Source organism: Caloenas nicobarica, chromosome 18 (genome assembly GCF_036013445.1).
Source record: "Caloenas nicobarica isolate bCalNic1 chromosome 18, bCalNic1.hap1, whole genome shotgun sequence".
Classification (NCBI taxonomy): domain Eukaryota; kingdom Metazoa; phylum Chordata; class Aves; order Columbiformes; family Columbidae; genus Caloenas; species Caloenas nicobarica.
The window spans coordinates 12,683,463-12,698,800 of NC_088262.1; the positions used below are offsets into that span (position 1 = coordinate 12,683,463).

At 47.6% G+C, this 15,338-nt stretch overlaps 1 protein-coding gene across 2 annotated transcripts in view; it reads right to left on the reverse strand.

Annotated features, from left to right (window-relative positions):
- The window catches only part of MAP2K4 (mitogen-activated protein kinase kinase 4), a 94,874-nt gene that overhangs the window by 35,384 nt on the left and 44,152 nt on the right, over nucleotides 1-15,338 (reverse strand). For both annotated transcript variants that reach the window (XM_065647563.1, XM_065647564.1), the window contains exons 3-4: nucleotides 10,528-10,702; nucleotides 63-182 (exon numbers count right to left, since the gene is read on the reverse strand). In XM_065647563.1, the coding sequence (XP_065503635.1) occupies nucleotides 63-182; nucleotides 10,528-10,702 (295 nt within the window). The remainder of the gene's footprint in view (nucleotides 1-62; nucleotides 183-10,527; nucleotides 10,703-15,338) is intronic.

Sequence of the window (15,338 nt, forward strand, 5' to 3'; positions counted from 1 at the left end):
GCAAAGAAAAAAAAGGTAAAAACCAAACTGTGCTACAAATGAAGCAAGTTCGGAGTGCCCACCTCTCTGAAGAGCGCGCCATAAAACTGAACAATATACGGGCAGTCACTGCTTCGCATTACTACATCAAGGTCCATCAGAAGCTGCTTCTGTTCTTTTTCATCCACTGTCGACCGAATTCTCTGAAAGAGGAAGAGTGGCAGAGACTTTATCACTTACATGCCATGACTGTATCCTCAGACCCACTTCCAGAGAAACACGCCAGGGACCCCAAACCCACCACTGAGCAGGCAATCCCCACGCACGCAAATACACTCCGGAGAGTTCACCTGTGTTCTCAAATAGGAAACAGAACTGAAAACCCCTACAGCTTAATTCAGACTATAAAATCCCCAGTCTTCTCATGAGCATCGACATTTTCAGATGAAATATCAGAATGAAACGAAAGAGCAGAAAGTTCACTGAAAACTACAGCAAAAAACAAAAACATATTCAGGCTTTCATTTCAAAACAAATTTTCACACAGTTCCTAGCCATGTTGGATGTGGCTTGAAGGCTGTTATGAAATTTAATCAAGGAATGTTAGGTTTAAAATTTCTCAGCCAAGCACAGGAGACAAAACAGCTCCTTCCAGCACGGCTGGCAGGGTGAGAGGGACCAGCACGCTCCCAGGGGAACACAGCGCTCTGGGGATGCTAATGGTGGGCAACAGTTCCGTGAGCTCTCCTCTTACAACTAGCAATTCTTTACCTAGTACTGTCCTAGGGAACATGAACGCTATATAAAATATACTATATAAAAAACATATGCTATGTCTACATAACTATATATATATATGGACACGCACACTATACTTTATATATACATTATATATAAAGTCTCATTTGGACTTGGAAGAACAATGCAAGTTTGAAAATAGAAAACTCTACATGTACAATATAAAGCTTGATAAATGAAGGATGGAGAAGACCATCCACAGCTTTTCAAGTGATTTTACAGACATATTTAACATGTTGCACTGATAATGCATTCGCTAAATCACAGGTGAGGAAAATTGTGATCCTGAAGGTGTGACTCATGTTGAAAAATGATTAAAAAAAAAAAAAAAGGTATTTGGCAAGAAGTCCAAAGCAACAGAGGTAGCCTGGACCTTCCTTGATGAGAAAAAACTACTGGGCTATACAAGAAAAAAATATTATTCAAGGTTGTGGGAGAAATCTGCAAGATAGCAGGACCCGCTGCCCTGTGAGCAGCTGCTGGTGGCACCAAGACCATGTACATCAGCAAGCACAAGGCTGGAGTATCTGAAGGTGCTTTCAAGGTTGGCCATTCTTATCACACCATTTGAGAAACAGTGCGTGATTCTGTACCTTGAGGCTATTTTGGGATGACCCACACAAAATGAGGACAGTATCGACACTCTAATTTTCCTTACCTTTGATGTATCCTGATATTTTGGTATTTCACCACTCGTTCTTAATGTTCTAGTAGCTCTAGTTTGGCCTATACCAGTAATTGTCATGTTCGTGTTGCCCCTTCCCCTCCCAGTGAATTCTAGAGTCCTTGGGAAAACTGGCCAGAGCCCTGCCCAGCACATCCACTGTCTGCACCATCCCACTCTGCGGTGCCACTGAGCAGGTGGGATTCTGGAGTCACAAACAGAGTGAGAAGATGTCTCAATGGACTAATTACAAAACTAAAATCTTCACCTCTAGGTCACTGGTTCAAGTCTGTGCCACAGAATTTCAGACACATCACTAAAGAAAGCCTGATGAGTTGGATTGGTTTTTGTCTTGCGTCTACACCATCTAAAGCTCTACAACCCACTGAGCTACCAAAGGCTGAGCCAACGGAATGTCTCTGTCTAGGTGGGACACCATCAGCACTGTGTGAAATAATAATGACATTGCTCTGACCTTGACAGAAGATGACGGATGCCAAAGCCACCATGGTGGGACCTATGAGAAATAGTTTAGTCTCTTACCAAGATGCTACTCACTCTTCCCTGTCTCTCTCCCAGCCCAGCTCTGCATCGGTACCATCCTGTCACAGCCACCTCATGTGCTCCTCGAACTCAACAATGTCCCCTGACAGCATCTCCTCCCACCTCTGACACTGGCTTCTCTGCTATGACTTCTCTAACACTGGAATGCATGTGAAATAGAACTTGTACGGAGAGGGCAATTTTAACGGCACCTCAGAACAATACTGAGCCCAAAGATTCTTCCTCTTCCCAAACACTGTCTCCCTAGGGAGAAACGGCAGGCAGAGGACGGACAGTGGGTCAGCTACAAGACAGAGCATCCAGGTAGACACAAGAGACACAGGACACCTTGAGAAGCCAGCGTGGACCCAACAACCACTGCTTCAGGGCATGAAGGTAACAACACGGTGCAGGATTGGGAGGTCACACAAGAGTGCTAGAGACTCAGAAAGGAGCAGCATCGCAGCACAGTGCTGAGCTGGGGTCAGCCCCAGCTGGAAAAGATGGTTTTGCTAAGCTGCAGCACACCAGCGGTCCTAAAGCACCAGCTACGGAATGAATGTTCACCAGCGAAACAAGGGAGAAACAGCAAAAGGTGACTGAAGTCACCAGCAGCCACTACCCAGATAGCACGTGAGCCACAATGACCATTTGCTACTGAGCTCCAAGGCAGAGCACAAGACACTGCAGCAGCTACTACAGCATCCCGAGAACAGGGGAGATGGGAGGGAAGGAAGACACGAAATGAAGTGACAGCGTGGAGACACCATTTAAGACAGAGAAGGACAGGTCTGACCTGGCTTCAGGTCTTACGCTCAGCCTGGTCACTCTACTGCACGTAGGCACTGACATGGCCAAACAAGCCAAACGTGGAGAAAGTGGGGTTTGTAGTAGAGGCTGGTGGGAAATCTCCTTTTTAATGGTTGCTTGTTGGCAGCAAATCCTCCAGGAGAAAACTCTCCAGCCCTTTTAATACAAACACGGGTTAGGACAAAGCCTTCTGAGATCACAAGCAAGAGATCCAAAAGCTACACCCTAGGCAGCATCAACAGCAGAGAGAAACTATGCTGCGGACTGGACCACCCTGAAACCTAAAACCAGACAGATCCCAGAAACTGCACCCAAAACAGAAGAGACATCACCCAGCCCCAATACGCACACAAAAGGATTCAGGTGCAGTGGGTGGCAACCAGTTATAAAAAGGAAAAGAAAAAAGCAGCTTTAAACTCCAAACTGAAAACCAACTCCTTGAGCTGCGAGACACCCCAGGGCTGTCCTGCACACAGGGCTGTCCTGTGTCCCACACAAAGCACGGCCGTGCTTGGTAGTGTCACCGGGGCTGGGGTTCCCAGGGGGTGGCAGGGGCTGGGGACACCAAACCAGCAGAAGGTGGGTTTGCCCACCCACTGCCGAGGACAAGAATATTTCTCTCTCCACCTGAAACACATCTAGGGCTGACAGAGGCATGTCAGGTCTTGCAGTGATCACGACCAGTTTCCTGCCTCCTGTCACAAGGTTCTTGCTCCCTCTCCCCACGTCCTTCCAGCCCTCACCCATTCACTCCCTTCCCAGCATACTAACTCTCTAACTCTCAACCAGCTACCCCAAACAGATGAGTGAAACAGAAAATTCTGCTCGATAAACCATAAGGAAGCAACTTGGGAGAGGGCACCTAATAGCGCAAAGAATGGAAATGACAATTTGCAATAAAGCTATATTGCAAGAAGTCCCAAGACTTCTCTTCAGAAGCCATATGGGAAATTGGGAAGGACAGAGAAATTTGTCCCTATGCTGAGCTAAATACACTAATGTGTCATTTTGGTGGGTTTCTATGGGCATCAAGGTAAGGATGAAGAGATTACGAGAGGAATAAATAAATGTTAAATTTCTGCTCTCAGGGGTACCTGACACTTGGCAACCTCTTCCAGCTGTGAGGCTGCCCTCAGAGAACACCTGGGAGAGCCAGAGGCAGGAAGGTCTGTGTGAAAGCCGTGGATGAGTGAGCACTGACTACAGGGCAAAACTCTGTGAAAGAGGCACTGAGCTCTGAACAAGAGATGGCTCCACAGCTCAGTGGCTTCTCTGGGAAGAACTGCGATCTATTCTGGACACCTCAGAGGCTTGGCACCCTACTGAATTTCATGTCTCTGAACAGTGCCGTGGTCAGCTTCTCCCCTTACCCAGGTGATCTTGAGATTGCTTCTGATTTTCTTAGGACAAGTTTAGAACAGAAGTGGAAGAACACCTGTAGTCTGGTCTGCTAGACTAAAGAGAATACCAGAAACCAGCAACAATATCTGAGGACACTAGCTGGAACTGGAGACTAGACTAGGCAGCACTGCAGAGTGAGACTAAATCAGCTAGGCTGATTTGTACAAGAGATACAGGAAGATACAGAAAATTCTGGTGTACAGCTGAAAATCACTACATCTTTTGGGGTGGGGGAAAACTGAACATGATGATTGTGGACAAAAATGTGCTCTCCCCAGTTGGCTTACTCTCCCAGCTGTAACTATTTCTGACAAGAAAAGTACTTCAATTAAAAAGAGGTGCAAGATGTTCCTATGAGGCTGTGACAAGAAGCTTGGAGGTCAACCGAAGCACGAACCATTCTACTTGTCTCTTGATGGTGTGGTTTTCAGCCAGCTGAACTAGCTGAACAGAAACTGGCAGACGCTGCTAAAGCTGAACCCCAAAAGTGGGGGGTGCTCCCTGCCACAGGGCGCCCGGGAGCAGCAGAGCAGGAGGTGGAGGGTCCCTGCGAGCTCAGGCCGTCGCTGCCGTGCTCGAGCTCCTGGCCCGCACAGCCGCCACCTAACACATTAAAGGTTGGCTATTTTATTCACTCTTCAAACAAGAAACTTTCCTAGCCTTCAAGAAGCCTTTTTAAGTACCCAGGTATTACAAGCGGTATTTTAAGTAAAAAGCAGAGCATCCTGCTCCAACAGGGAGAATACTCCCCAGCTTTCGTTCCAGTTTAATCTTTTTCCATTTATTTGTTTTCATACCAGTCTGGAAAAACCAAGTATGCCAAAAATCTTTTGAAGTACTTTTTTCGTGTGAACTGTCACCAGTGCCAGAGGAAACCTCAGGACAGAAAGAAACCCACTGGCTACCGGCTGAGCTTCTCAAGATCCACCCACATAAAATGGGGCTTCTCAACAGCTCCTCCAATGTGCCAAAGACAGTCCTGTTCCTCCAATTTATGGTACTCCCATGAAACAAGATGCAGAGCAGCTGGGACAACAACATGTGGTGATGCTGGAAGGCAAACACAATGGGGGATGGAGAACGGCAGATGCCGCGAAGCCTCTGGGATAACACCAGGAGTGATGACAGTGGCGCAGATCCTGAGAAGGGATCAGGGCTCTCTGCAGAGTGAAGAAGGTGGACAGATTATTTACAAGCCACTTATGAATGGCCACAGACTGGGCAAAAACAGACTAAAAAGAAAACAAGAAACCAGAAGCAAACGGCACTGGGTGGAACTGGGAGGCAGACCAGGCAATATCACAGAGATCTGGTGCTGTAGGGAAATACCGGCCAGGGCAAGGGCTTCGTCAAGGAAGGCAAGGAGCCTAGAAGAGAAACCTGCCAAGGAGATGAGGATTTAACATACAAACTGGTCTTGCAATTGTGAATTTGCACAGACAGAGCTGGCACAGGACAAAACTGGACTGTTCTCTTTCCAACCTGGAAGAGTCTTGATTGACCTCATATGCCAATAAATCCTCAAGAAAATTAATAGGGGTTTTTTTCAGTGAGAGGTAGACTGCAATGCCAGCTGGCCCAGAGCAAACAGGGACTTTGCATCTCTAGAAGATCTTGGAGAGGAAGTGACCTAATGAATAAGAGCATAGTCTTTTACTAAGATTTGGAAAACATAATACAACATTTTCCAGGGGGGAAAAATGAGAAAGGTTTGAATACAAATCCTTGGAGTTGGATTCCTCTATCCTCTCCCCCTCTTCCTGATGGCTCCAGGAAGAGGCTCTCCATGGCACAGCTGGGCAGGGATCCAAACGCATCACGCCAAAGACACAACTGGCTGCCTGCAAAAACAACCTGCTGCAGCCAGCAGCCTCCCAATAGCTAGGTCCTGGCTCCTGCAGCCTGTTCCTGAAGAGCCGTGTGTCTTTTTGTTATTTAAATAAATATTCATATAGGCACAGAATGGCAAAGGCTGAAGGAGAGGAAGGAGCAGGACAGGGACAAGAGCTCATCATCCCAGCCTCTCCCCAGCAACGCTCTGCCAGCCGGAGCTTTTCTGCGGTGATTTCACTGCAGCCACATGATGAGGCTCCTTTTCTTACTTCGCCACTGATGCTCAAGCACAGATGAAAGCCTTCTGACTCATACAGGGACCTGGCAGCTCTGCCCGCGCAAGCAGCTAGACACCCTCAATAAGGGTACCAGGACTATATCTGCCAGGATCCATATGTTGGCTGATGAGGCCAAAGTGCATAAAATGGAAAAATGTAAGAAAATGGTGCCTCCACTGCAGATTTCAAGTTATTTCGGTGATATTTTAGCACTCAGAAATTATTTTCCTGTGGTGGTAAGAAATGCAGAGAGGAAGTGCAGAAAAAGGGCTGCACTCGGAGCCGGGTGCTTTGGGGAACTGAGCAGAAGGTGAAGCTGAACAACACTTCAAGGCAGAGAAGAACCTGAGGAAGTTTAACAAGGGCAACTGTAGGGTCCTGCATCTGGGGAGGAATAACCCCAGACACCAGCACAGGTTGGAGGTGGACCTGCTGGAAAGCAGCACTGCAGAGAATGACTTGGGAGTTCTAGTCAACAACAGGTTGACCACGAGCCAGCAACGTGTCCTGTGGCCAAGAAGGTCAATGGTACCCGGGGTGCATGAGGAGGAGCGTGGCCAGCAGGTCGAGGGACGTGAATCCTCCCCCCCTGCTCTGTCCTGGGGAGGCTCCATCTGGAGTTCTGTGTCCAGTTCTGGGCTCCCCAGTTTAAGAAGGACAAGGAATTATGGGAGAGAGTCCAGCGCTGGGCTACAAAGATGCTGAGGGGTGTGGAGCATCTTTCTCATGAGGAGAGACTGAGAGAGCTGGGGCTGTTCAGCTGGAGAAGAGAAGCTGAGAGGGACCTGATCAATGGGATCAGTATCTCAGGGTGGGTGTCAGAGGATGGACCAGGCTCTGTTCAGTGGTGCCCAACGCCAGGGTGAGGGGCAACGGGCACAGACTGAAACACAGGAGGGTCCATCTGAACATGAGGAGAAACTTCTTTGCCGGGAGGTGCCAGAGCCTGGCCCAGGCTGCCCAGAGCGGGTGTGGAGTCTCCTTCTCTGGAGACATTCAAACCCGCCTGGACCGACCTGTGTGATCTGCTCTGGTGACCCTGCGTGAGCAGGGGTTGGACTGGGGGATCTCCAGAGGGCCCTTCAGCCCCAAACAGCCTGGGATGCTGTGATTCTGTGAAAGACTGTTCCTTGTGCAAAGGCCTGACAGGCCATAAAAAGTCAGAGGAAGGAGCTGGAAGCAGGACTTGAGGGTGCACTCCAGCACCTGTGTCTGTGAAGGCCGAGGTGAACAGGACGAGTGTCCAGAGGCTCCTTGGCACTGCAGGATCAGCCAGGGGCAGGCTCCAGCTCCAGGGAAACAGCAACATTTCACTCACTTTACAATATAACTGCAGCACGCTTGTGCTGGATTTGAGGATTTGACTCTGTCCATGGCAGAAGTGGCTGACCAGCCACAAGGGCTGCAGCCTGGTCATGGGCGCTGCAAACAGGACTTGGCCCTTCCAGAAGTGGGGTAGGAAGATACCTGAGCATGCTGGAAATTTGCAGCAGTGGTAGTGGAAATTTGGGTAAAGCTGGAGAAAGATGGAGGAGCAGCTGGGGGAGGCCCTCGTACCAACTTTCTTTGCCTCTGATTAGCAGCTTCAGGAGCAATCTCTGTGTTTCACTCATAAGTACAGAACAGCCAATGACTTTTGGCTTGCAGCCTCCATAAACCTATTTCCTACTGCTGAACGTGCTTCCAAGGATGACATGCCTGAGGCACCGATGTGGCTCTTGGGGAAGCACAGGAGAGGGACAGCAGCACCACCATTATTTGGTGGTGTCCAGAGACAGGGGATCAGCTGTCACCCTGCCCACAGCACAATGCCACACCATGGAGCTGCAAGTGTCACTGAGAATGTAGCCAAGACATCAAATCACTAGAATGACACCTTGTCAAACGACCATCCCCCTTCTAAACCTTCTCTTACAGAAAGGCATTATGCTGAAGGAGAAGGAATAAAGTTCCTGGCTGTAGAAGAAGGAGAAGCCATGGGGAGCAGCTGGTTTCCCTGAACGCAGGTGGAGAGCTGAGGCTTCAGAAGGTAAGAGCTCTGCAAGCTGCCAGCACAGCGCGGGCACGGGGACACAGAGCAGGAGGTGGACAGTCCCAAACATAGGTGGCCCATAGGGCACATTTAGATAGAGCAGGAGCAGGGAGATTAATGCACAGCCCTGGCTGCCCCAAAAGCAACAGCAACCTGAGAAAAAAAAAAAAAAAAAAAGGCTGAGTAGTTTGGAATGAACTAGTTGCTGGTCCAGGCTCAGCCCTGTCCTGAAATCTCAGCTCAAATAACTGCCCCATCCAAGCTGTGGAATAGCTGCTGCTGCCTTGGAGACTTCGCTTACTGTTCCACCCACAGGTCTCATTTGCTCTGTTTTGTGTTTTATCCCCACTGGGACATACAAAACAGCCCCTAGCCATTTTAGAATGGATGTGGTGCCCAGACCATCCAACCTCCTCCTGCTGCAGGCCCAGCCATGCCCACTCAAGTGGAGTGGGTTCAGAGAAATGAAGGTAGTACCATCTCAGCCCACAACTTCGACATTTCAGGTTGTACTTGTTCAAAAGTGAGCCCCCAAGGCCAGCACCCCCCCAGGGCTCAGACCACCTCTCCTCCCTTGGCAAAGCCCATCCAACAGGCCATGCAATGTCATCTGTGCACTTCAAGAGCATGGCACTGGTGCCTCCTGCCACTCAGATGGGACCTGTACCTGCATCACAGACCCTCGACACCAACAAGATTATCCTGCAATGCTGAACACCCTTTGAGCAAACACAGTCTGGGACAACAGAATTTCTGTGCCAGCAGATGAAGCTGGCTGATCCAACAAAGCGATCTCCTCAGCACAGCTGCACCCACTGCAGAGCTTCCATAACAAGGCCGCTCAGCTATACGTATGCTTTCTTCTTACCCGTGGCTATCGTGATTATAGGGGCAAAACTACAGTTACCCAGTTCACACATCCTGGGTTTGAGAAGCTGGAGGTGTCCAGGCATCATTTCACTACATCAGCAGTTTTTAACCCATCATCTGCAAACTCCATCTACGAGTTCCACCAAAGGCAACTCAGAGAAACAAGCCTTGACTGCAAGTAGCCTTTAGCTACACTGGAGACTTTTAGGGATTCAAAACCAGGCTGAAACACTACTGCATGGTGATCCGAAACACTCAGAGACCTGGCCGGGGATCCCACTCCTGTGAGGAAATCAGTAGTTGCTGGAAGAATTACTCCAGTAACCTGACACACTATAGACAAGTATGAATTATATTCACAGCAGCTAGAGCTGAGGCTGAGACATGTCTACTTGGCACATGAGACCAGCAGGAGTGAACGTTTCCAGATCAGACCAGGGAATATTCCAAAGAAGACAAAGAGCTGGAGAAGAGGCAACCCAGACTCCTACACAGCTCACTTGACTCTCTCGTGGGAGCACTTACAGTCGGTATCATCAGAGTTGAAAGACCGATGTCATTAGCTACCAGCCAGCAGCAAGCGAAGGAAAGAAGAAGAGAGAGAGGGGGAATGGCAGCTGCCCACCTCCCCCAGTTCCATGGCCAAGCAGCTCCTCAGAGACGCCCCGTGAGCAGCACCGCTGCGCCAAGACAAATACCACCCCGCGTCACCCCATTGAGAAAAGAGGCTGCATATTAGTTCTGGTTTTCAGGTGAGTTTTTGGGTAGCATAAGGCAGAAAATGGACAGTTCAGAAAACTGCTCCACTTCCCATCTCCAGAGCGGGTCTGGCACGGTAAGCACAAAGCAAAGACTCTCCACCATACATCAGAAAGCGCAAAACGCTCCCTAGGAGACGTCCACTCCATTCCAGCTCCACCTGGTGAGGCTGCACCAAATTTTAAGTCACTACCTTATTTCACAAAAGACACCAGGAAGCTATGAGCTGTCACCTTGTGCCTACCACCAACCTAGGCTGTATCTGAACCAGTGACCCAGAGGTGAAAATCCCATGGCCCATTATCCATCTCCAGAGACATGCAATCCCCTCGAAACAGCAGGTTTCTGATATGCATTTTCAAAAGGGCACAAGCAATTACGAGAGCTTCACAAATCACAATATGCCCATGATACAATGCGTTTTCAGCAAATAGCAGCCTTTACACTGGAAATAAATAGAAAAGAGCAGTAGATGGGTGCTAGATGGAGGAACATTAATTCTCCATCGCATTTCATCCCTAATTGACTGAAGTACAAATGTAAGTACGGGCATCACCTACTTTAACTGCCATAATTTGCCCACTTGGTTTGTGGACCATTTTGTTGACAGAACCATAAGCGCCTCGTCCAATTTCTCCAAGGTCTTTCAAGTCCTCTGCTGTAAAATCCCAATGTTGTTCAGGGGAAATCTTCAATTTTCCTGATGATTCAATGCTGTGTGTTCTCAGTCTCTCTCTGTCAAAAATATTGGGAAGCAATTTTTCCACATTTTAAATAGTCTGTAAATTTCTCTTTTCAGCACTTGATTAAACATTAGAAGAGAGGGGTTCACAAAGGCTACAGCAACAATCTGACTCCACAAAGGATTTTGGTTGGGGTAGGGGGTGCAGGGGTGAGGGAAAATGTTAAATCAAAAATGACATACACTTGCCCACAGCTTCAACTAAGTTTCTCCAGCTGCGGCGTAAAATTCAATGTGTCTCATATAGTAGAGTCATTCTAATCACTCATTTACACAATTCTTTCTGCTTTGCACAAAATACATCAGGCTTCAAGTAGGATCTGGTAACATGCAGAACCGAGAGCCTGAAGAGCTCTCCCCAGCCCCATCTCCCCAAAGCTGCTGCTCTGCACCCCCGCACCCCACCGGCTGCCCCGCTTCCAGCTGCGTGTCTGCAACACAGGCAGGATCATCTGTGTCAGTCAAAGGGGCTTTAGAAAGAGTTTGCTCTTAATGGAAACTGCAATTAATTAAAAAAATAAATAAATTAGGTAATCATTAAATTTATTCAAAACCAAATGAAGAGCCAATAATTCATATTTATAAAAAACAACACAAGTTGCTTGTGACATATGAAACAAAACCTGACTGTTCAAGTGTGTCTTTACCAAACACCTACATCTAGGTTCTTGGTTGAACATTGATCCTACCAAAGCCACCAGGATTCGCCCAGGTAAGAAGCAGAATAACGCCCAAAATTTGGAGGACAGAAGAGTTCCACGTTGTTCTAAGGTGCCCCCAATTACGTGTTCAAATGCAGCAATGCTATCACTGAATTAGTAGGAAATGCACAAGTATTTTCAACACTTTTCATCTCAAAATGCCATGCAAATTTTCAGGTTTCACTAATTAATTAGCTGATTCACACATCTTGGGTTGTAAAGTAAGCCAAAAGCCTGAGTTTCCCACTTCAAGGAGCATTAACAGCATTAAAGACCGTTCCCACTGCAGGGCACACCATTGTTGCACAGATATTAAAGCAAACAGGTACTTCTGACCACCCTGGGTACAAGGGAGAGTCTGTCAAACTCATCTCTTGGACTCTGATCACTTCTCTTGAGCATTTGATCGAGCCACCACTCGCTCATCCACGGTCCAGCCGAATGAGCAGAACACACATGAAGCATTTGACCAAACGCATAAAGCTTATCGAGTTTATCAGCCAGAGGAATAAACACGTTAGAGTCGATTCCACGTTAACAAATGCAACCGTTTGTCAACCAGCAGTTGCAAACGCTCCTCTGGGGATGCGATGGTGGACCTGACCATGACCTCCACCAGGTTCTATCCGGCACCTGGGTTTTGCGAGGGCATTGAGGTCAGCTCCAAAGGCCAACTCACTGGAGCAGCTACAGCTCAAATGGCTTCATCTGCTGCACCCCTGCTTCTCCGTGACACTTCAGTTCAGCACTTTCCAGGCTTGGAGCAGCTGCATGTCCTGAACCCCTGACCCGCTGGAGGATGAACCTCGCTGAACCCTCCTGTCCCAGCTCTGTGCTCTGCCAGCACTGGGCCCTCCTGCTTTCCAACCCGCCCAGCTGGAGGTTTTCAATCTGCTTCTCCCCACAGTGTCCCTCCACTGCCCCAGGAATAATTCAGAGAACGTACTGATAGTGCTACAACACAGCGCAGACGTGAGCACACAGTGGCCCGCAGGGTGGCAGTCCTCCATTAGCACTATTGCCTATCTTTGAGCTTCTGTGCATAATAACACACTGCACTGAGGGGGGTTCTCCATGGAATTTGCTTACTAAAAAGCAAGGAATGAAAATAAGGCAGTAAAATGACAAAAAAGAAAATAACAGAAGAAAAAAAGAAACTAAAAAAAAATGAAAGGAAAAGAAACGTGACCTCTGGCCTTTCCAGCTGTCTTGCAGGTAGCTTACGTTGGAAGATGCATAAATCTAACTGCTTGACCATCCTATTTTGTCAGTACCATAAAAAGAGGGGTTTTTTTGATGGAAGAACATAGGTGACAAGCATCATGCCGAGACAGCACTGGCAAACAGGCACCTCCTGCCTGCCCTTGCCAGCGGGAGAAACACAGCCATCAGGTCCCTTCAAAAAGACGGGAAGAAAAAGCCAGAAAGGTGTCACCAGGAGGGCGAAATGTGAGATTTGATTTTCTGAGCAAACCCTTTCCATCACTTGTTTCAAAACACTATTTCATACCGAAGTTCTCAAAGAGTTAAAAAATTTTAAAGTTGATGTGGTTTATTCAAATAAAGTGATTAAACCCAGTTCTGCTCTTCCCTCTGTCTGTTTTCCTCCCCAAGAAACTCTGCTTTCCTTATCCCACATTAGAAGAGAAAGCAAGTTTGAATTAATTATGTCCTCGTTACACAAGGCGCCTGTTTGTCCCCAGCTGCAGCCTGAGAGCGGAGCCGTGCCCTGTTCCGCAGTGGCCGGGCAGGCGCTGGAGCCTGAGCTGGGAGGTTTGCATCGGGACGAGCCGTCACCACCCGCCTCATCGCCATCGTGTGTTCACGATGCCATCTGCCTTGTAACGCAACCACAGTTCCCGCTTATCTTTTTTTCAAATACCCAGAGAAATGGTCAAATAATCAAATGACAAGTTTGACAGAGTGACAGCCGCTTTGATATAGATATTGCTCATTCAGCTAATCTGTCAGAAGTTAGCAAGGAAGTTTTCCTTTAAGCAGCATGGCCTATCTTAAGAGTCAGTAACTGGAACGCAATGATTACTTTTAGCATCAAAAAACTATGCTTTATATCAGGAATTTTTCCGTGTAAATCAAAATCCCAAAGGATTTCCATGCCAAGAAAGCAGCTCAAAAAATGCAAATCTAGAACACATGCTCTCTGCGTTGAAATAAAATGGGAATTTTCTGATGTAAAACTGAGTCAGGTAATAAGAAGAAATAAATCATCAATGCAGCACATCTACTACTAGATTGGCATTGCTGCAGCTATATGAGGATGTAAATCTACAGGGCAGATATGCTCCCAAAATACAAAAAAGCCTAAACCCTGCACTACACCCTGTTGCACTGAATACTACAACAGCTTGCTTCAGAAAATAGAAGGGTAACCACACGGAACAGCATCTAGTGAAGGTGAAAAGTGATTAATGTCCCACCCCTGCTTCTGCAGCCGCTCAGACCTCGGGCCCTGTGTTTAATGCTCATTAGTTTGCACAAACGTCATCAGACATCTGCCTCCTCCTACCATTTTGGTTCTAAGCTGTAGAAACCGAATCTCTCTAAGGCTGGGAACACTGGGAAAAATTGGGTATACTTTCTCCAGAAGATCAGGATGTGTAAAATGGACTTCTGGGGCTTAATGTATGATTTTAAAAAATAAAATAAATAGCTAAAGAGTACTAGATAGTCCTCAGATAGTTAAAAGTAGAATTTTCAAATGCTCATTGGGGACTATAGCTCCTGATGTCCAGGAATTGATCTTCCAACTCTTCATCTTGCTTTTGAAAAGTTTTTAAAAGTGTTGGGAAAAAAAAAAAATAGATGACAGGCCAAGGAGGTCATTGCGATTACTGCACTTGAAAGGCCCCAATGTGTCGGTCCCACTGCAGCTGGTCACTGTGCTTGTCACAGCGGCTCTCCCAGGGGTCAGGAGCACCCAGCAAGACAACAACCCCCCCAACAGTGGCCCTTTGTCAGGAATGAAGACGTCTGTGGGTGCGGCTTGGCGGGGGCAGGCAGGGGCTGGCGCCAGGCGCTGCGGCCCGGTCCAGGACACCCGAGTGAGACTCGAGCTCCTGCAGGCCGCGGCCCAGGCGCAGGGGAGGCCCCCATGGCCGCAGCTCCACGACACCTCCTGGCAGAACCGCAGAGATGTCGGGAGCTCTCGGCCGGGCTGTGATAGTTCCCTGAGCCCTGCTGTCAGCACCCAGCTGCCCGGACACCAGAACTTTTGAAAACAAGCATTTCCTTGGCATGAACAAGAAGGACCATTGGAAAAAGCAGAGAAAGGTTTGTGGCTTTTTAAAGCAAAACGGGAAGTTATCAGACAGGAAGCAAGACCAGAAAGATGCTGTAGTAGCTACCTGCCACCTCTTTGTTTCACTTGGCAGGAGTTCTGCAGGACACAAAGAACCTGAGGTATTTGACATTACAGTTGACACGAATAAAACAAATGTGCAGAGTCAAAAAGATCCAAGAAAACCAGCGGTGCTTCACAAGCCTGCCTAGTGCTGGGTTCTTCTAGCAAGTCTATAAATAAAGCTCCTATTTACACTATGGTTAATGAAAACACATTCTACTTGTCCACAGATTCAGTAAAAAAGCTGCTCAACACAATGCGATTTTAGAAATTGATCTGTAGACAATTGGCCAAAGGGACGCTGAAACATAAATCCTAACTAAAAACCTTCCATGCAAACTGCAGGGTTTTAATAACACTGTGCACTGTTCATAACTTCAGAATAAAAACATGGCTTATGACTTTGGCTAACAAGTCTACCAAGACTTTTAAATAGCCTGTAGAGGTGGTCATGCTTGTATCTCAGTGCCTGTGTTACTCATAAAGCAGTTTTCAGACCTTGTAGGTCAAAACTAATAAAACAGCAATCCTAGCTTAAATTTCACTGCAGAGCCTCCAAAAGAAATG